The following is a 22,635-nucleotide window of genomic DNA, read 5'->3' as shown; positions in this document are numbered from 1 at the left end:
TTTGGTTTCGTTATTTGACACATTTACATGGAATTTTTATTGTAAACATTTAGATTTCTGAGCCAGAGGGTTTATATAATTTTCATTTTCTACTAGATTGCAAATGTTTTAAAGATCTATCCTAAGTATGATCTTCAATTTTTTTTTACTAAATTTCTATACATGGGTTGATAAAACTTTGTGCATATAAACAATTATAATCGATTCACAGAACATTATGATTAAAATGAATGCCATTGGATAATGTTTTTGATTGCTGGTATAAAGATTTGTATTTTCAACTGAAAGTCTTTAACAGGTCCAGTCCAAAGACTATTTCTACCTACGTAGCTATTAATAGCTACCTAGGTATTTAAAGCTACCCAAAGTAGCTATTTTTACCTTCTTTCTGCTTTACTTGCATTTTGTGGCCAAATGTAGGAACAGCGCAACATGGTGAGCACAAAATTTCTTGATACAGTCACACTGATGATGGATATGACAAAAATTTGGCAAAAAATGATTACTTCTTATATTATCAATTTTGCATAGAAACTAATGTTACAGTAAAATTGCCGATTCAGGAAGTAATCATTTTTTGGCCAAAATTTTGTCGTATTCATCATTAGTGTGACTGTGTATCAAAGGATATGGTGTTTACCGTGTTGCGCCGTTTGGTCTTTGGGCCACAAAATGCAGAAATTATAAAAAGTAGGTAAAAATAGCTACTTTGGGTAGCTTTAAATACCTAGGTAGCTACTAATAGCTACGTAGGTAGAAAAAGTCTTTGGACTGGACCTGTTTAAAACACTATACAGTAAAACTCGTTTATAACAAAGTCACATGGACCAGTAAAATTACTTCGCGATATCCGTAATTCATAATATTCGTAAAAGGAATTGCTTTGATTTATATAGCTGGGAATCTAAAATAACTTCGCTATATCTGTGATCAATTCGCTATATCTGTGTTCGTAATAAACGAGTTTTGCTGTACTGGTAACAGCTGTCTCTTCATTCTTCCTTCATTGTAATCCTGTAGATCCCCCGACCCTGGTGAAGACCCCCAGCAGTGGGGACTTTCATGTGGTCAACAGAATCAGGTTATACTGTAGTGCCCAAGGCACACCCACCCCCTCCCTCACCTGGTACCACAATGGACAGAAACTACAGGAGGACGCGGGGCACATTGTGGTGAGGTTCTTCTGTTGAACATCTTTCCAAGTATATATTTCATTAAATAAGATCAAAAGACAAAAAAAACCAATAGCTTTATATGTACTGTATACAGATTTATTTTCACCCCGTGTTATTAAAATAGGCCCTTTCACACTTCCAAGCAATTTTGCACCATTTTAAATTCAGGTCACCGTTCTTTTTAGATTTTATACAGTGATATTTGAATTCACCCCGTTTTAATTCGCCCTCAAGGGATTAAGGTGAAAGGGGCGAAAATAAAATGGGGGCAAAAGAACAAGGTTCACTTTTGCTTTATTTGGCCCTGTGAATTTCTGAAAAAACTGAAACTGCATAGTTTTAATTAACAGTGCATTGAATAATCACTTAGATCTTTGGTGACTGTGTATCTATAAAAAATGATGTTATTTTCTGTCTAGTCAATGCATTATAATGTAACAAAATGCATCAGTTTCCTTATATTCTGAAAAAGTCTACAAAATGGCCAATTTTTAAAGGTATTTTTTGATATTTAATATAGAGCGCAACCTCTGATCTAAAATGTGCAACTACTAAATGATAGAACTCTGTCTGGGATTAAAAGGCATGTTTTATTTTTTAGATCAGAGAGTGTGCTGATACTATTTTTCTTCACTGAAAGTACTCAATTATACCTGTTTACCTTAAAATTCAAGAACATTGCAATTTCATAAAGCCTTTTAGGAGAAAATTTTTAATAGGAAATGAAACCACTAAGTCTCTATTTAAGGAATAACTGTGTTATTTGTCTATTTCATGATGTAATCAATCGATTGGCTTGCGTAATAATTTGCATAAATGCCGAAGGCGTTTATGCATATAATTATCACATCATCTTCATGAAATCGAAAAATAAGACAGCTAGTTATTCCTCATATACCTGTTTACCTTAAAATTCAAGAATATTGCAATTTCATAAAGCCTTTGAGGAGAAAATTTTTAATAGGAAATGAAAGCACTAAGTCTCTATTTAAGGAATAACTGTCTTATTTGTCTATTTCATGATGTAATCAATCAATTGGCTTGCATGATAATGTGCATAAATCCCAAAGGCGTTTATGCATATATAATTATCACATCATCTTCATGAAATCGAAAAATAAGACAGCTAGTTATTCCTCATATTTACATGCTCTTGATTCCGCCAATCCACATGCTACAAGCCCTGCTTCTGTCTAGCTATTTGTCCGGCCCTGCACATGATTTTTTTTTAACCGCGCCTATTGATGAACCAGTACATTCATGTAGAAATAAAGTACATTAACTATTTGTAATTTTATCTCAGACAAAGACATTGGAAATGTAAATATTTTATTTCAGTGCGTCAAATGGATAATTAATCAAATGTTAATCAATCAATTGGTATATCTAAAGGGCCATTTTATGCATAAAGTGAACTGAGCTCTTTTCCCTGTATACAGTATTTTCTTATAATTATTGATTTATTATACAGCTAATAAATAATGTATGATAAAAAAAAAAACCCACTAAAAGTCTAAGAGATTTAAGCATTCAGTATCATGGTGTTTTTTTAGATGCTTAGTTTAGATTATGTATATAAGTAAATTTTTAAAATACTAGAGGTTGCTGCTAATTGTTGTAATACAATATGTTGACAGTTTCAGGACAGCAATAGTCAGCTGGTGATAATAGAGAGTCGGGTGTCGGATTCCGGATTTTATCAGTGTATTGCTGAAAATCCCTACGGATCTGAAACAGCCACAGCCAGGATCCAGGTCACACTTGGTGGTAAGTTCTCATTGAATCATTGTTTAGAGGTCAAATTCCAGCTGTAATGTCTGATATATTAAACAAATAGTAAGTCCCATTCTCAGACATTTACTAAATGTTCTATAAAATAAGCATGATACAATTAATACATGAATGGATTTCTATGCATGATTTCAAATAATCAAGTAGATAACTGAAATAAAAAAGAAAACAAGAACCCATTCATCTACTTTATTTTATTTTACAAGTACAGCCTGATAGTTTGAATATTTTAGAAATATTTTGCATACATTCATTCCACATATTTTCTTTCATTTGAAATATAAATACTATCAATTTTTACTTCAGATCAAGAACTCAGGATGGGTTAGAAATTTTTCCCTATATTTTGAATTGATTTTAGTTCCTGTAAATCTATGTCACAGAGAATGCCCCTATATTGCGTATAATTTGTAGTTCCTTTGTTAATCACTGTTGATGATTTGTTCCAGAGAACGCTCCCTCTCCTCCGAGGCTGGTAGAGGCGAGGCCAGTGTCTGAGTCCCAAATCCTCGTGACCTGGGAGCCCCCGGTCTGCTGTGATGTGTTTGTGTACACAGTTCACTATAATTGGATCGTCCCTGACACAAATGGTCAGTACCATTTTATAAGAATAAGAAGAGAATGTAATATTTTCATGACATAAATTACAAAATCCTGTAACCTTACTATCCACAGAGGAGAGATCGGAGCAGATGGTAGACCAGAGTAACCAGTACCTGGTCCAGCAGCTGTTACCATACACCACTTACCACTTCTTCATCCGCGCCTACAATGGCGGCTTCTCCAGCAAGAACTCCGACGTGGTGTCCGCCACCACCTTACAGTCAGGTCAGGTCCCTAGCAGTTTTACATCCCCTCCACCCTCTCTAATGATGACCTTGATATTCCAAACATGTTGCATATCAACTAATTTTGTGTTAGATGCTTTATGCATTTTTATAGTACACAAGTAGAACACATGATATTAGATTGCCTGGAAGTAATGCAACAGCACACTTGTAACTAGCAACGAACTTTGGAAGATTCTTGAAAGTTAAATGATTCAACTAAGAAATGTGTAACAAATATCAAAGTGCTAAAATTTGATTGAACAAATCAGTTGGATAGGTATAATTATGTAGAAAAAAATGTGCTGCATTTTGAGTGCACTGGTTTATGTACTCTATTTAGTATTTACAGTAATTTTGATGCATATGAATAAACTCAATATTCTTTATTCTTTGTTTAATTAACAGTTCCTAGTGCTGCCCCCAGAATTCAGACCTCAAGTCTAAAAGTGGGAACCATCACGATAGAATGGTCCCCATTATTAAAGTCAGAACGGAGAGGGGTGATCTCAAGATACAAAATCTACAGTCAGTTACATGGAGAAAACTCACAGAAGGTGGAGGAGATTAACAACAACACACACACTTATACCATTAAAGGTATGACAACACACACATACCATTCATATTGAAACAACAAACTCACACCATAAAAATAGAGACAACACACACACCATTAGAACTGAGACAGCACACTCACATCATTAAAATTGGGACAACACACACTATTAAAATTGGGACAACACACTCACACCATTAAAATTTAGAAATCACACGCACTCACACCATTAAGATTGAGACAACACTTTCACACCATTAAAATTGAGACAACACATGCACTCACACCATTAAAATTGAGACAACACATGTACTCACACCATTAAGATTGAGACAACACATGCACTCACACCATTTATGACCATTAAAATTGAGACAACACATCACACCATTTAAATTGAGACAACACTTGCACTCACAACATTAAAATTGAGATAACATACACTATTAAAAATGAGACAACACATGCACTCACAACATTGAAATTGAGGCAACACACTCACACCATTAAAATTGAGACAACACACTCCCTCCATTAAAATTGAGACAACACACTCGCTCCATTAAAATTGAGACAACACACTCGCTCCATTAAAATTGAGGCAACACACAACATTAAAATTGAGACAACACACTCACAACATTAAAATTGAGACAACACACTCACAACATTAAAATTGAGACAACACACTCACACCATTAAAATTGAGACATCACACTGGCTCCATTAAAATAGAGACAACATACTCACTCCATTAAAATTGAGACAACACACTCACAACATTAAAATTGAGACAACACACTCACAAATATTAAAATTGAGACAACACACTCCCTCCATTAAAATTGAGACAACACACCCACTCCATTAAAATTGAGACAACACACTCACTTGATTAAAATTGAGACAACACACTCGCTCGATTAAAATTGAGACAACACACCCACAACATTGAAATTGAGACAACACCCTCACACCATTAAAGGTAAAAAAAAAAAACCCAGCTGATATCAGGTACAGAAAACAGCAAACATACTATTGTTATGTTTATGATGACAACAAAACAATTATTAAAAGTTTAAAGAATGCTTGTCTCATAAGAGAAAAAAGATTTTTGGATGGCACCTTGTAAATTGCATTTCCTTGGGTATCAGTAATTTATTATGATTAGTGTCGTAATTATACCCCCCGCAAACGAAGTTTGGGGGGGGGGTATTATAGGAATCACCTTGTCCGTCTGTCTGTCCGTCCGTCCGTCTAGCTGTCCGTCTGTCTGTGCAATCGTGTCCGGTCCATATCTTTCTTACAGAGGGACATTAGAATCTACTACTCCACACAAAGATTGCCCATGACCTAAGGGTGTGTCATGACCTTGACCCAAGGTCATTTGGGGAACTTCAAGGTCACTGGAAGAAAAATGTCATAATTCGTGTCCGGTCCATATCTTTTTTATGGATAAACTTGACAGGTTCTCATTTCACACAAAGATTGCTAATGGCCCAAGGGTGTGTCATGACCTTGACCCAAGGTCATTTGGGGAAGTTCAAGGTCACTGGAAGAAAAATTTCATAATTCGTGTCCGGTCCATATCTTTTTTATGGATAAACTTGACAGGTTCTCATTTCACACAAAGATTGCTAATGGCCCAAGGGTGTGTCATGACCTTGACCCAAGGTCATTTGGGGAAGTTCAAGGTCACTGGAAAAAAAAATTTCATAATTCGTGTCCGGTCCATATCTTTCTTATGGATAAACTTGGTAGGTTCTCCTTTCACACAAAGATTGCCCATGACCCAAGGGTGTGTCATGACCTTGACCCAAGGTCATTTGGGGAAGTTCAAGGTCACTGGAAGAAAAATTTCATAATTCGTGTCCGGTCCATATCTTTTTTATGGATAAACTTGACAGGTTCTCATTTCACACAAAGATTGCAAATGGCCCAAGGGTGTGTCATGACCTTGACCCAAGGTCATTTGGGGAAGTTCAAGGTCACTGGAAGAAAAATTTCATAATTCGTGTCCGGTCCATATCTTTTTTATGGATAAACTTGACAGGTTCTCATTTCACACAAAGATTGCTAATGGCCCAAGGGTGTGTCATGACCTTGACCCAAGGTCATTTGGGGAAGTTCAAGGTCACTGGAAAAAAAAATTTCATAATTCGTGTCCGGTCCATATCTTTCTTATGGATAAACTTGGTAGGTTCTCCTTTCACACAAAGATTGCCCATGACCCAAGGGTGTGTCATGACCTTGACCCAAGGTCATTTGGGGAAGTTCAAGGTCACTGGAAGAAAAATTTCATAATTCATGTTTGATACATATCTTTATTAAGGAAAAACTTACTTCTGAAAAACCCAGTGGGGGGTATTTTGTCCCGTTTGGACAGTTCTAGTTGTGATTTAAATTTTGGGATTCATGTGTTTTTCTGTAATTCAAATATTCTCCTCAGAAATAAGATAATTGGTATGTTAATATACAGTGTACATGTTGCAAAATAAATTCACAGGCCCTAAGGTTTTTGAGTTGTTATTATGTATTGAGGTATTATAATGTATTGAGTATTTATGTATTAACCTAGTGCAAGTTTTCAAGCATATTTACCTCTGAGCTAATCCCTCCTTAGTTTATTTATAAATTTTCAAAGCATTAATTTTTCAACAAGCCTATATGGGTTAATCTTACAAAAAATCACATAAGTGTTGTAAAAATAGTAACTTAAGATGATAAATAAAGAAGATTATGTCATAGTTGTAAAAATGTGTTACGCTGAAGATTTTTTTGGAAGGTTCTATTCTAAAAGAGCATCTACACAGCAGTAAGACTACACTTGAGATTATATCCTATCCAGGCTCTTGAATGAAAGTAAACACATAGTACTAGAAGAGTAATGCAGATTTTATCATGTATAGCTACTCACACCAAGGAGGAACTTTATATAATTATAATTAGGGCCCCGCAAGGATTTGCAGGTGCCCTATAGTAATCACTCTGTCTGTCCGTCCGTCTGTCTGTCTGTCTGTCCATCTGTCACTCTTCCGTCCACAAATTTTCTGTTTTTTTCTAATAACTTTTTTTATGGTTGCCCAATCAAGTTCAAATTTGGTATGGTAGTTCAGTAGGCAGAAATACATATTTTGATGCTAAGTTTGGTTCTCTATGTCTTCTGGTTTGGAGCTGGGGTGGTGGGGTAGATTCCTTAACTATGCATAAGAATGAATAGGCAACTTTTTTATGTTCCCATTGTAAACTGAATGCTGCTAGCTGCAGTGGTGGGGTAGATTCCTTAACTTTATATAAGAATGCATTGGCAAAGAGAGATAACTGCTGAAGATGTTCCCATTGTAAACTGAATGCTGCTATGAGTCCCTTGGGATTAATTAGCTTTCCTCCTGAAGAAAATCCAGAGCATTATCTTTATCTGTCACATTGAGATGAATTACCGCAAATAAAGTTGGTTTTGAAGTTAAGTCAATTTGGAATGCTTTGGAATGAACACTCTGAAATGTGGATTTAAAATAAAATGTAAATTTTTATAATTTATTTTCGTTAAATAGTTATGATTTCATTGAATTCTAAAAACAAGAAATAGATTAAAGAAGATTTTTTGATTTACTTTTTTTTTTACTTTATGTTAATTCAAGAATATTATTAATTTTTAAGGTAGTTGTATAAAAACCCCACTCTATCATTAATACTGAAAAAGTTCTTATTGTAACTTTAGAAAATGAGTAGAGAGGTCCAATTAATCCCTTGGGATTAATTATCTAGCCTGCTGCAGAAAATTTAGTAGGCTTTTCTTTATCTGTCACTTTAAGATTAATGAAAATATTTGTCTGCAACTGCTGTTTGTTTGAAGTTATATTTGCATTCATTGAAATGCTGGCATTTTATATAAGATAAGCTTCATAATTGTTTAAATATACATTCAATGTTAAGTTTTTCTTAACTGCCTAATGTAAATACAAGGATATTATTTTTCAGGTTTTTGAATATTCAGGAATTATTTTAAAATTTTAAGAATACAGTTGCTGTTGCTTATTCTTCGTACATTTTTTAATCATTCTGTAAGCTGCACCCTTTTAATTCTACCCCATGGCGGGGCCCTTGCTGACTGGTCAGTTTTCTAGTTCATGGAGTTTTCAAAACAATTAAAATATTAATTTGAATTGATCATTAATTAATCAGTCTATGTTAAATATTTTTTTTAATATCTATAAACCTAAAATTGCACACCATTTTTCGTGATTCAGGTCAACATCTGTTAAAGAGAATGTTGTTAAGAATTTCCTAGCTGGTATTAAAGATCTTTAAAACCTCAGATGTTTAAAGAATAAGAGCCTCAGTGTATAAAGCTAAGAAAAACAAACAGAAGTCAGTGATAATGTTGAGCTACTGGCTCTAGTCAGATGTTAAGATGACTTGCGTTTGACATAGGAGTCAGCAGTTTAATGCCTGACTTAATCCTTCTGTGTGCTCTGAGCTCTTAAGGTCGAACAACCTTGAACAAGACTCTTAAGGTAGTATAACCCTGACAAAACTTTTAAGGCTACAACCCTGACAAGACTTTTAAGGTCATGCAACCTTGACAATTAAGAACTGATTGCCTCCTGTTGACTTAAACACTGCCGGTTGAGGTCAAACAGCTAGATTTCTCTGGTTTAACATTAAGAGACCTGATATCCCCTTTTAAACTTAATGACAAGTTCTGGTGTGTATTTGAGGGCTGCTGACAAACAAGGTCTAATATACCCAGCACAATTAAGACTCACTTTTTACTTAATTATAGTGATTGTATTATGTCATAGCTCTTTTTCTCCTCTTTCACTGGCACACCCAGAAGTATAAATCTTGTCATGACCCACGGAGGCCTTGCTGAGTATAAGTTTTGATGGGTAGCTGACTAGAATGAAATATTTTGGTTTTCAAAATTTAAGTTTCATATTTGCTTAATTACAGATGCAGCATGATAAATGGAAATTTAAATGGCTCTAATATAGCCAGGTTTCTGTAATACTTGTAGCTTACAATAGTTACTTACAATGGGTGTTTGTTAGATGGGTCAAAGGTCGTGTCTGGGGTACCCTTTAATTGTTGTTCCCCTGCGTGTTTGATTTCACTATTCTTTGTAAGGTGTATATTGATGCCTCCCTACTGATGTTCAATACAAAAGCTGCCACACTAGTAGATGAAAGATGCCAAATAGAAATCTTTAAATGGCCCATACAGGGGAGTGTACAAATCTGTCACTCAGTTTTGGAAGACCTATATATATATATATAAATAGGTCAATTAACCTGTAAAAAATTTACACAAGGGAAGTCTGGTGATTTAAATGGAGATAACCTAATTTAAAAAAAAAATATGTCTAAGTTTCCTGTCCTGGTAGAAGGCAGTAGATGGTATACGATAAACAAAATTAATACATTTGTTCAAGTCCTAGCTAGCTATATTAGGATAAGAAATTTTATTTGAAAGAAACAAAAGCCTATTAATAATTAAGTTTTCTGTTTTGTCTTCAAGCAATGCATTGGAGATCTGAGTAAAGAAATTAAAACAATTCATGAAAAATTGAAAGAAGTAGAAAGACCTTTTCTCATTTCAAGTGATTTTTTTGTTCAAATTAGCTAATACTTCAGAAAAACCAATTTAAGTCTAAACCTCATATCAATTTATCTTAAAAGATCGATGTCAATTCTGCATAATCAGGGGATCAGGACAAAACTTGTGATTTATATATGACTGTGCACAGTACTTATTAAAGAATGCATTAGACTTGTAAGGTTATTGATGAAATTTCTTTTTGATCCAAATGGTTGATTTTACCTTTGACAAATGTTATCTGGAATTTATTAAACCCAATTTCATCAAATATGCAAGTCACAGGGAATTTAGAGCAAGTAGGTTAAAAGTAAATTGATAAAGCATCTAGGTTATAAAAGCTTTTAAAAATTTCACTGAATCTTGATATTTGTACCCAAAGTTACAAGTGCCTAACCTAGGGAATACTGGAGTCAAAGGCAGTCATTTTGAAGTTAAAAATATATAGCTTTACAAAAAGATGTACATTATATGTTTAAAACTTCCATATTGCATGGAATAAATTGCAGTGCTAATTAAAGGCTAGCTCTCTTCTCCTTTAAACTGTATTTTTTCAAACAAAAATCTTTTTTTTTCTATTTTCAATTTATTTTGCATAAAAAACAAACATGTTTCTCATTAACAGACCTGTTTACTCTCACGATTTCGCCGTATTTTGTACGGATTTTTTGTCCAAAATACGTCTCACGTTTTGCTATTATGAAAATACGGAAATAAAAGATACACTTGTTCAGAATTGAGAAGTTAGTTTTCCTTATGATCTGTCTCAGTTTCATGCTTTTTTATTTGCTAAAAAAATTCAAATTCAATTATGTCGGTTTCCCAAAACGCCGTGGTATAAAATGATCAAGATCATGTTATTTATTTAACCATGTTTTAGTAATCAGAAAAGCATTTGTTCTCCATTTATTATATATGTAAAATTGATGGAAAGTGAAATCTTACTGGCAAATGCCAAATCTCACGGACAAATCTAATCAAAAATACTGAGAGACAAGGATATGGGTAAACAGGTCTGCATTAATAACAAACTGCAAGTTATATAAAATAAAACACTAGCTTTGTTGTTGATGTACTTGTAACATGTTCTGTTTTGTTGAATTGGACAGTAACCTTTATTTGTTGTTTGACCTTCAGGTCTCCTCCCAGACCGAGTATACAGTGTGAGGGTGCTGGCGGGGACAGAGGTGGGGTACCCCGTACTGAAGGACGACAGGTGGCCCTGGGTGTCACAGAGGACTCTCTCCAAGGACAGCACCTACCCTGGTAAGGAGGGCACCACTTCAGCTACAGTGACACATTTGTCAGATTAGTTGTGGCACTATATTATAGTAACTCTAAAATCACTTTTTTTAGGGGAGTGGGGCAAATTTTCGTGGTTTGAGGGAAAAAATATTAATTTAAATGTAGGGATTGTGCCAAGCCAGTAAGGAGGACACCACCTCAGCAACAATGACATAAGATGTGGCACTACACTACTATATAGTCACTTATTTTAGTGGGGGTAAATTTTCATGGTTTGGGGGATCTAATTTCAAGGTTTAAAAAGTAGAATTTTTCTACATTTATAATTTTGCATTTCCTGGAAAATAGAAATCTGTCTCTTCATACCCATGAAAACTATGAAAATTTTCAGCCCAACAAAAATGGGGGACTTCACACTTTATGGGTCATATGAGCAGTATATGCATTGAAATGTTTTTTCTGTGATGGTGTACAGTTAAGTGCAAGTATTGCATTAATAGTTTGCAGGCTTGTAAATAAAAATGGATGGGGCAAACAGGATGTTCCTAATTTAAGTTACTGTGCCCACTTTGGTTTCCCTGTAGTTGTTTGAAAAATCAATTGTGTTGGGATGATCATGTTTGCACAATGCTATTGCCTTACAAATATTTCAGCTCTCCTGGAGTCAAGGATCAAGTCAATTAAACTCTGTTGATAACATTTGAGATGGGAATAGGGTAATACAGCATCTTTGCACCATGTCACTGTGTGGGATAGAATTACTTTTTGGTAATTGTCAAAGGTCATTGACTTGGTTTCTGTGCTATACATGTATAATACTTGATATCACAATTACTTAACTTAGCTGAACTCTTTCTTTCGCGATGGAGGTAGAAAACGTCTGTTGGCTGGGGGCAAATGTGATATTGAATACAATGCTAGGTTGATCATTGTAGAATTTATAAGGATCAACAGATAAGTAAAAAATCATCGTAGAATACAGGTACTAAACAATAACTGAACCACCCTACAATCAATTTTTGAGAGGAGCCAATCCTAAAATGTTACAATTTTTACGATATTTTTAACTAAGTGGATTCTTCTCATTAAATTTTCATTGAAAATCGTCATATTTTAAAGCTGATAAAATGTTCTAAACTTTTCTTATTTGACAATCTTCAAACAATGACATGTGCCCCAGAGATTTTAGAGCTTTCTTAGGGTCAACATTTTCTGCTGCAAATAAAATTTTCATAGAATATTATAAGGGTTTGAGTAGGGGTATTTATTTTGCACCATTGTTTGTGTTACAGGAAAAGGAATGTTTCATTTTCAAAGCTATATAATTCTCTTATTTATATTTTTGGCTACAATTGTTAGTCAACAGGTCAGGTCCTGCTTTCTGAAAGCTATAAAGGCCCAGTAAAAATTTTGAAGACAACACCTATTAAAGTCCGGAGCAAAAATAAATAAGTGATGTCCAATTATTTTCTTTAGACATTCTAAAATTATACTTATGAGTAAAAAAAAAAAATAAACAAATATGATAATGTGTAAAAATTCTTGAAACAAAAACCAAAAAAGTGTAATGAATCTTGTGTCTATGAACAATTCATAAGCTTTTTAAAAAAATATGTCGTAATTAAGGTGCATAAAATTGTCACTAGTGTCATATTTACAAAACTTTAAGTATTGAGAGATATTACTGTCATTACATTATAGAGCAATTATCGCTGATGATCAGAATATCCTATTCCTGGTATAGCTGTTTAGTTCTACACCTTATATGGCGATTTAAACTTCAAATTTTAGTCTTAAAGATGATACTGATTTTCTGTGACCCTGGCAGTTCTAGGCCAGTATGCTAATTTTCCCATCAATTTCTTCATCAAGTTCATTAAAATTCCCACTGATGTGTAACACAGTGGCCCATTGAGATAATGAAAGGTTAAGAACAATTTCCTCTCTAATTGCAGGCCAACTCTTTAAGATGCTAGATAATGATAACAGTGACATTTTTTGAAGAACTAAAATTTTGATGGCATTTTTATAACCCTTCATCAAGGAAAAAGACAGTCGTTTATAGTAGACAGTATCATATCACACCTCTCCGCTGGAGTTTCATGTAATTGACATTTTGAGTTAAGGTTGATACAGAGGACACTCCCGGAAATAGTTTTACGATCGCGAGGAATTATCGTCCAGTAAAATTGTGTTGTTATTATCGCAGGATGTGAATGAAAAGGGACTTTTATGTGACATTTTAACCACAGAGAATCAATCACTTGCATCACTAGGCTTAAAAAGCAAAAAAAATTGGAGGATCTTTTTTTAGAGTGAAAGTGTAATGACAATAATTATTAAACTAATACATTACTGCATGAAATAAACATTTGTCAATGCTTTGTCAATAAAAACCATAGCAGTAAAGACTTTATTGAATTCATAACTGAATGGTATGAATAAGTTATTAAATCATCCATTGCTCCATGTCCATTTGTCTGTCTGTCTAGCTGTTTGTCAATATGTCGATCTGTAATCATTTTACCTTTTCACAATTTCAATTGTTTTCTTGACCACTCAGACAAATATCATCAAAGTTGGCACAAAGCATATTTAGATGATGAGCCCAATTCAAATTCTTTAAATGAAGGTACATGCTAAGTAATTCCAAGGGAAGATAAGCAGGAAAGGTTAAAATAGATGCTTCTCAGGAACCAGTGGGTCAGAAACAATCAAATAGCTAGAACCTGACCCAGAAGCTCAATTAATGTACTGAAATATTGTCCCTATCAAGTTTACTAGCAGACATGATATACTTTATTTCAGTAATACCAGCTCCTGATTTAGAGGTGGTGCCCCTCAACAACTCGGCAGTGTGGATCTCCTGGGAGGTCAGTAACTCCTCTATGGAGGTCCTGGGTTACCAGCTCTACATCAAGAGAAAGATAGGACCCCCACTGACCAGAAGTTTACAGCTCCCCAGGGAAACCAACTTCACTGTCGTTAACCATCTCGGTATGTTTTTCTAAAGCAAGTCTATATGAATGAAAGATTATGCATTATATTTCTGCAGATGACATTTTTGGAAGTGAAAATAATTTAAGTTTTGTAAACATTTTGCATAAACTTTTCAGCTCACTTCTTTAACTCGTATGATTTTCCAGAAGAAATAGGCTCTTTTAAGTAAAATACAAATTGAAATTAAGCTTCCAGCGCAAAAATTGACAAAGAAAAACTTCAACTTGACAAATTTACTAAAGAATGATATACTTTTATGTCATTAAGAGCTATCTATCTCATCAGAGTATTGATCAACCTTTATAAAACAGGATTAGGAATCTTAAAATAATATTTTTTATTTTTTTGGTCTACTATACAGAGAATCGTATTTACTATGAGGCGGTGCTGGAGGTACAAGGAGAGAATGAGACTCTGGGTAAGGCCAGTCGACTATTCCAGGTCCTCAGTCCCCTGCGGTCCCCAGAACCTCCCCCGCCAATGGATGTCAGGGTGTTCGCCAAGTCGCCTCAATCAGTGTCCCTTAACTGGACCCGCCCTCACTGGGAGGCGGGGATCAGCTACTACACGGTCCGCTACCACATCAGTAACGACGACCGCAAAATCATGTACGAGAGGAGGTGGGTGTTACTGAGTAAATATAATATCTAATCCAGTTATCACAATATAATGTCTGCAAAATCATACTTATACTGGTTTATAATATGATGTTTATGTTTGACAGTGATTCCCAGAACTATACACTACAGGACCTGACCCCCTACACCACATACACTGTCTCTGTGAGGTCCCACTCTCCACAGACCACCGGGCCATTCAGTACCCCCCAGGACATCACCACTCTAGAAGATGGTAAGTCTACCCCTCTCAAGTTACTGTAGTCTCTCCCATTTAGGGTGTACTACCCTGTCTTTCACAGTGTCAAAACAGTTGTCACTACCTTTTTGATTGTAGTTCCCAGCCCCCCAGAAGACGTGACCCTGTACCCCCTTTGGACATATAGTTTATATTACCTGTTTTGATTGTAGTCCCCAGCCCCCCAGAAGATGTGACTGTGTACCCCTTCAGTGACAAATAAGTTGACGTTACCTGTTGATTGTACTCCCCAGCCCCCAGAAGATGTGACTGTGTACCCCTTCAGTGACAAATAAGTTGACGTTACCTATTTTGATTGTAGTTCCCAGCCCCCCAGAGGACGTGACTCTGTACCCCCTGAGTAAGGACGAGGTCCAGCTGATGTGGAATCCCCCCATTAAGAAGAATGGGGTCATTGTGTTCTACATCATACAGTATCACCAACGCCAGACTGACCCAGACTTCCTGTGGAGCTCCATACACAGTAACGGTCAGTAGCTCAAAGGCTCAAGTGAGCTTTTCTGATCAAAAATTTGTCCATTGTCTGTTGTCGTTGTTGTGGTTGTCGTCGTCCTTGTCGTCGTTGTTATAAACTTTTCACATTTTCATTTTCTTCTCAAGAACCACTGGGCCAATTTCAACCAAACTTGCTACAAAGTATCCTTGGGTAAAGGGGATTCAAATTTGTTCAAATGAAGGGCCACGCCCTTTTCCAAGGGGAGATAATTATGAATAAGAGAAAAATTAATGGCATTTTAAAAAAATCTTCTTCTCAAGAACCACTGGGCCAGGAAAGATGAAACTCATGTGGAATCATCCTCAGGTAGTGTAGATTCAAGTTTGTTCAAATCATGACCCCCTGGGGTAGGGCGGGGCCAAAATGGCCGATCAAAGTTTTAACATAAGAATATATAGGAAAAATCTTTAAAAAATCTTCTTCTCAAGAACCACTGGGCCAGGAAAGATGAAACTCATGTGGAATCATCCTCAGGTAGTGTAGATTCGATTTTGTTCAAAAGATGACCCCCGGGGGTAGGGTGAGGCCAAAATGGCCGATCAAAGTTTTACAAAGGAATATATAGGAAAAATCTTTAAAAATCTTCTTCTCAAGAACAACTGGGCCAGGAAAGATGAAACTCATGTGGAATCATCCTCGGGTAGTGTAGATTCAAGTTTGTTCAAATGATGACCCCCGGGGCTAGGATGGGGCCAAAATGGCCGACCAAAGTTTTACATAGGAATATATAGGGAAACCTTTTAAAATCTTCTTTTCAAGTACTTCAAAGCCATGATTAGTAATATATGTAAAGAATCATCCTCAGGTAGTGTAGATTCTAGTTCGTTCAAATCATGATCCCCTGGGGGGTTAAAATTCCAAGCCCCCCCCCACCCACCCAACCTCAGTAAACTTTCAGTTCTGATCTGATATATGCTTTTTCCTAGCCGATGTGCTCAGGTGAGCGCTGTGGCCCCTGGGCCTCTTGTTTAAGACTGATTTCAAATTTTCTTCGAGATTGAAGATAAATTTTTCTCCCATAAATTTTGACTAATAAAGTTAATACGATGACAAATTTTGTAGCAATTAAATTTTTAAAGTACTGTTTTAAGAAATGGAGGAAAAGATTTCATAGTAAGTCAGTTTTTGGCTCCTCATTTCAACAATATTAACCTCATAAGGGGGAAATGAATTGTATCCTAATGGAATAATAATATTAGACAGTGTCGTGTAATATGTATACATTTAACTTTTGTTATACAGGTACAATGACCCAGGCGGTAGTGAAAGACCTGACCAGCACTGTTTACTTCTTCAAGTTGAGGGCGTGCACCACCGCGGGTCAGGGGCCACCCTCCAATGTGGTGAAGGTGGTGCTCAGTCCGTGTAGTGTACCATGTGACGGACATAACTCCTCCCCTCCTGTCTGTAAGATGTCAAGGATTTATGGATCATTCTAAAAATTTGATAAAACAGTTCCATGTTAAATTGCATTTTTGCTAAAACATTTTAGATTGGTTGCAAATTCATTATAAATCTGTCACTTACTTAAGATCCAAATGAGAAAAGTATATATCTTTTATCAATAAGAATTAACACAAAAATAAAGTTATTAAAAATGTTTTAAAGAAAAAGGTCTCAATATAATTAATTGGCAGAATTATGTTGGTATAAAGTTATAAAAAAATGTTTTAAGAAAAAGGTCTCAATATTATTTAGTGGCAGAATTATGTTGGAAATGATTTATTAAATGTACAAAGAGAGATAACTCCTGTCAATATTAGATTAAATATCACTGATTTAATTTAATATGTTGTTGCAGCCCCCAAATCTAAGCCCTCAGACAGTTTTCTGAGGGACCAGAGGTTGGGGATCGTGGTGGGGTGTGCCATCGGACTGACCAGCATCATTGTGTGTATCCTGGTCATTGTTCTCAGACAAAGGTCGGTCGCATTGAGATATTTTTCTTAATGTTTTAATATAAATAATTGTGAACAAACAATTTATGTTATATATTGCAATAGGTAATCTGTCTAATTAATATGTTTACAGTAGAATACATTTCAGTATTTTTTCTGCACATGCATCAATTGTTCCATTTGTATAAACTTTGGTAATACAACTACAATAATGGATTTTGGATTTAAATGTCAATAAATATTATGACGGGTTATTTTGTCAAATGTACTAGGAATACTAGACTTAATTGTAAACTCAAATTAGCCAACAATGATCATTATAATGCTGACCGTCCATTGCAGACATTACGCTAACCTGTACCGCCACTCCACCCAGACCCTCACCGTACCTGACATCAGGTCACGGTACCAGCAGCAGAGTTACCAGATCCACGAGGCCCACAGACTGATAATGATAGAGGCACAAAATAAAGTAATGATAAATTTCTCTCTTCTTATGAAAACCCAAACATATGTTGTCTTTTTGATGCTAACAAACCTTGTGTTTCAACACAATATAATTTCATTGATGCTTATAATGATATTCTTAAGGACACTCTTTCCTACAGTGAACAAAAGGTCAAAGTTTTTTATCATTTGGGTGTCTGAGAATGCGGTTTCAAGTTCATTTACATATTGTTTTGAAAATCAAAGACATCATGTTTCTGTTTCATCCACATAAGGAAAAAATGTGTCTCAGGCAAGCCTTGAGGCCTTCAGGCCTATTTAGCTCAAGTTTAATGAATTATGCTTGTTTTACAGGATGGTGGTAGAGGTGGGGCTGTTTTGACCAGTACTGGGAAACTCCTAGCTTTGACTTCCACAGCCAGACAAACAGACAAAGTCAACTCAGACACAGAACAGGAGGTACTGTACTGGAAATTTTGCTAATAAAATTTTCATATTGTGTACGAATTCTGCTACCTTTAACTAGCTGGGCCTTCAGACTGGTCTTCCAATGACTATTTGTTATTTATATATATATATACCAAAAAAAAAAAATTAATTGGCACTGCTTAATCGAAAATGGCTGATATGACTACTTTGTTCGCCTAAGTTAAAGGTTTAAGTGAGCTTTTCTGATCAAATGGCCTGTCTTTCAGTCTATAAAATTTTCTTCTTTAAGGTAAAATCTTTTCTTTAAAAATTTAAATCAATTTAATATATTAATATATCTCCTCCCTCCCTAAAATAAAATTACACACCTGAAAGCTAATTAATGAAGAAAATCACAGCATTTAGTTAATATACTACATGATTGTTTGATTTGTAGCCTGGGGAGCAAGCCTGTCTTCTTTGGAACCAACAGGGACTACATCATGCCCACAGTGATGGAAACCAGTCTCTGTCCAATGACAGTGGAGCTAGCCTGTCATGTGACATAAGGGGTGTGTCTCCAGAATCCTCCAGTGAAAGACATGCTGACAGCACCTGGGGCTCATCACGGGGTAACCATTATTTGGGGGAGGCCTCAGGAGGGGCATCTAAGAGGTCAGTGGGTCGTGACATCAGTCCTGATACAGACGTGGGAGATAAACTCTACAGTGACACCATGATGAGTCAGAGTGATGAACTGCTGAAGAAGATGATGCAGGCTACGTCAGCAGACCCTCTATCACTGAACACAGACAGACTGAGACAGGATTCATCAGTGGAACCACTAACACAGAACACAGACAGACTGAGACAGGATTCATCAGTGGAACCGCTTACACAGAACACAGACACATCCTGCACAGCTTCTACTTCAAATCTGAACACCTCACCAACAGAAGCTGAATCAACAGAGGATTACTCAGACTCTATAAACCAAGGAACTCTTGAAGAGGACAACGTAACACAGTCCTTCAAATGTGGGTCAAAGTCTGCTGACCATAGGTCACAGTCCACTGAACATGTGTCACACTCTGATGAACATGTGTAACAGTGGACTGTGCCTGGAACAACTGCTGGTAGATTTAGATATGTTGTCACCAAAATGTTGGTTGCTGGTAATGGTTGAAATAATTGAATGATTCTTTTTATCCAATCAAAACAGGCTGTACTAAGCCTTTCTACCTCCACAAAATACAAGCAGGATTTTTTAAAATTTGATATATACAACTATTTCAGTAGCTTCACATTTTGCTCTTTTTCTCTTAAATAGAAGCATTAGGTTGAACATGTTGAACAACCTTCAACTCGAGATTATTTAGCAAGTTTGTTTTTTATTTAATATGTAAATGATTTTTTATCAATTCAAGTAATAAAAGGCTTAAAATTGATTAAGAATTTTTAAAATATCTTTTAAAAAAAAACACTTCACAATGACCTTGAAATTTTACTTCATTGGAACTTGAATTGTTAATCTTCTGTTCAACTTTTGTAAATTTTTTAATAATTAATAATACGTTTTAGAAAGTGGTGACTTTTGATTTAGGTAAAAATCCATGGTTAGAAAAAAAAATTGTGTATCATTAGTAAGGGAAAAAGAAACACATGTTCAAATATTTAAAGAATAAATACAACAAGTCTACCTAAGTAAAGTTAATATACCTCAAATTGTCAGGTACGTTTTACCTCAATATATTGTTATCATTAAGGCCTTACGTCAGAGCCACAGATTTCAGTCTTGTCAGCTGAAGCAGCACCTGTCATTAGCTTTATCTTTTGTGTATTAGTACACGCCAAGACTTGTGGTTCTTCTTGACCAACCGCTCGCATCATTGCTGTGTATTTGTATATACCTCATGTTAAAGACTTCTACCCCAGCATGTAGTTCTATTCAGGGCCGTATTTATTTATTTTCATTTCCTTTTTGAAAAATACCTCTTGAATCAGTTTTGGAGAGAGAAAAATGAGAATAAAAAATAAGCAGCCAAAATTTTGTGAAGATAATTGCTCCACATTTTATGGTTTATACCTCTCTTGTCTAGTGTAAAACATATCAGGGAACTAGATCTTGTTGAAGCAACAGACTTTGATCTTGGTGTACATTTTTACTTTGTGTTGACTTTGCACGGACACTGCAACTTTACTGTACACTGATACATAGAGAAGTGTACACACACTCTTGTACAGCCATATATAGTAATGTACAGTGTAACCTTGTTGTGTAGTGATCTGGCTCAATGTTCTGCCTGCCTAACCCAGCTTCTTAGTGTATTACTGAATAGTTCTGAACTTAGAAGCAATTCTTCTGAATTTTATTAGGGCACTTAAATAACTCATGTAACCTACTGCAATGTGTTTTTTCTGTTGTTGTTAAATAGCGCGCTTGAGCTAAAGCTTTTCTGATCACCTGTTGTCTGGAGGGGCTAGCTATATCTCAGTAAATTTTTCACATTTTTGACTTTAAACAAATGGGTAAGGAGGATTCCTTATTTTTCAGAAGTAGGCCCAAATCCATTATAAGGTGAGACCATCAAGAAAAGCAATAAATAGGATTGGGCCATTAAACATTTATGGAAGTTTCATTGGACTGTGTAGATTCTAAATTGTTCAATTCATGCCCCTTGGGGCAGTATTGGACCACAATACTGAATAGGGAAGTTTTTGATGAAATGCATAGGAAAACTCTTTATACACTATAATGATACCACAAAAAAATGAGATGGGAAAGCCTCCAGACTTAAAGTAGATTTTGAATCAGTCAAATTTTGCTCTCCAAAAGTTGGGTTTGTGGTCTTATTAAGGGATCAAAAATTATATTGAAACAATCTTTGAATAACCTCTGAAGGATCACTGGTCTAGAAAAGATAAGACTTCAGTGGAAGCTTCCTGAAGTAGTGTAAATTCAGCTAGAATGAAACAATCTTTTAAAAATGTGAAGAGGAACATTAGGCTGAGGTAACTCAGGTGAGCATTGTAGCCAAGGACCCTAAGATGCTTGTAAATACTGGAACATTTTTCTGTTTCTTAGACAAAGGAATGTGCAGACCAAGATTGACAAATATTACATCTAGAGATGTAACTGTATAAATAGGTACACCCTCTTTGTTTATCTGTCTTTCTGTAATTCCTTGCTGTATCTGTAATCATGTTATTTTTCTATGTGTAGTTTGTGAAGACATTGTGTTCATAATCATACTGGATAAATTCTCTAATCTGTTAAATTTTTTTTAAAGAAGCTAATTTTCATTCATTTATATTTACTATCCTAATTATGTGAGCTATGAGATAATGTTATTATTGTGTAGATCTGTCACAGTAGATATTAAGCCCACTGCCTTTGTTTTCTTCAGTATGCTTAATGTAATGTGTTGTCATGTTTGTTTTATTCATAATATGCCCACATTGAAATGTAATAATAAACATGTATGTATTAAAAGCTAGCTACATGTATATATACATATAAAATGTTGTTTAAGGTGCTAATACTGGCATTGTAACACATAGTTATTACACTAGACCATGTAGTTATAGTTCTATCAGATTAAGGTTGATGGCCTTTTAGTAAGAGAGATAACTCTCTCTTGAATTAATCACTTTTAAATTCCTGTATAAAATTATCAAGTTTCAAGGCAATTTCTGTGAAATTTTTGCACTACAAAATATGCAGAAATCTTTTCCAGTTTAATAACAAGTTAGATTACTTTTGAGGTCAATATCTAGTGTGCCTAAAGAAATATCAAATTTAAGAAATAAATTCCTTTAATGATAACAATTAACTTTTAGCAGAGTAAACAAGGAGACAATAAGCCTTAACTGTGATTTCTATATAATTTAATTTTAGTTGTAACATGTCATTTGATTGTGTAAAAGATTTTATCCATTTTGTATAACATAACTTGCCTATGTCACAATGAGTTACGTCAAAAACATATTACTCCACTTGACGTTACTTTTAAAATATGCGATATTTGAAGCTTTTTCCCGTTCGAAAAATTGTCTCATTGTCTACACTGAAATTAAATTATAAGGAATGAAGCTTATTTCAACTTATGTTCTATGATATAACATAACTTGGGGCAGTTTACGCTTTTTTATAAACCGCTTCGCGATTTATAAAGCGTAAACTCCCCCAAGTTATGTTATTTCGTTTAACAGAAGTTGAAATAAGCTTCATTCCTTAAGGGACTCCGACCCTCAGCCAGGAAGGACAACTCTTTAATTTATAATGTAATTCAAAAAGTCTTTAAAAGAAGCTTGA

At 35.2% G+C, this 22,635-nt stretch overlaps 1 protein-coding gene across 1 annotated transcript in view; it reads left to right on the top strand.

The window, feature by feature from the left end:
• Positions 1-22,079, top strand: part of LOC134246985 (protogenin-like) — a 42,239-nt gene extending 20,160 nt beyond the window's left edge. The window contains exons 7-21 of the mRNA XM_062729336.1: positions 1,021-1,172; positions 2,813-2,942; positions 3,416-3,556; positions 3,642-3,794; positions 4,202-4,393; positions 11,088-11,216; positions 14,004-14,192; positions 14,557-14,815; positions 14,920-15,047; positions 15,373-15,540; positions 16,810-16,974; positions 17,369-17,489; positions 17,808-17,937; positions 18,267-18,371; positions 18,778-22,079. Of these exons, the coding sequence (XP_062585320.1) occupies positions 1,021-1,172; positions 2,813-2,942; positions 3,416-3,556; positions 3,642-3,794; positions 4,202-4,393; positions 11,088-11,216; positions 14,004-14,192; positions 14,557-14,815; positions 14,920-15,047; positions 15,373-15,540; positions 16,810-16,974; positions 17,369-17,489; positions 17,808-17,937; positions 18,267-18,371; positions 18,778-19,428 (2,813 nt within the window). The 3' untranslated portion in view covers positions 19,429-22,079. The remainder of the gene's footprint in view (positions 1-1,020; positions 1,173-2,812; positions 2,943-3,415; positions 3,557-3,641; positions 3,795-4,201; positions 4,394-11,087; positions 11,217-14,003; positions 14,193-14,556; positions 14,816-14,919; positions 15,048-15,372; positions 15,541-16,809; positions 16,975-17,368; positions 17,490-17,807; positions 17,938-18,266; positions 18,372-18,777) is intronic.
• The last annotated feature ends 556 nt before the right edge of the window (positions 22,080-22,635 follow it).

This window comes from Saccostrea cucullata, unplaced genomic scaffold (genome assembly GCF_032062105.1).
Source record: "Saccostrea cucullata isolate Sc308-1 unplaced genomic scaffold, CSIRO_AGI_Scuc_v1 ctg20, whole genome shotgun sequence".
Classification (NCBI taxonomy): domain Eukaryota; kingdom Metazoa; phylum Mollusca; class Bivalvia; order Ostreida; family Ostreidae; genus Saccostrea; species Saccostrea cuccullata.
Note: the sequence above shows the minus strand (reverse complement) of the source record. Positions and strands in the feature narration are given on the sequence as shown.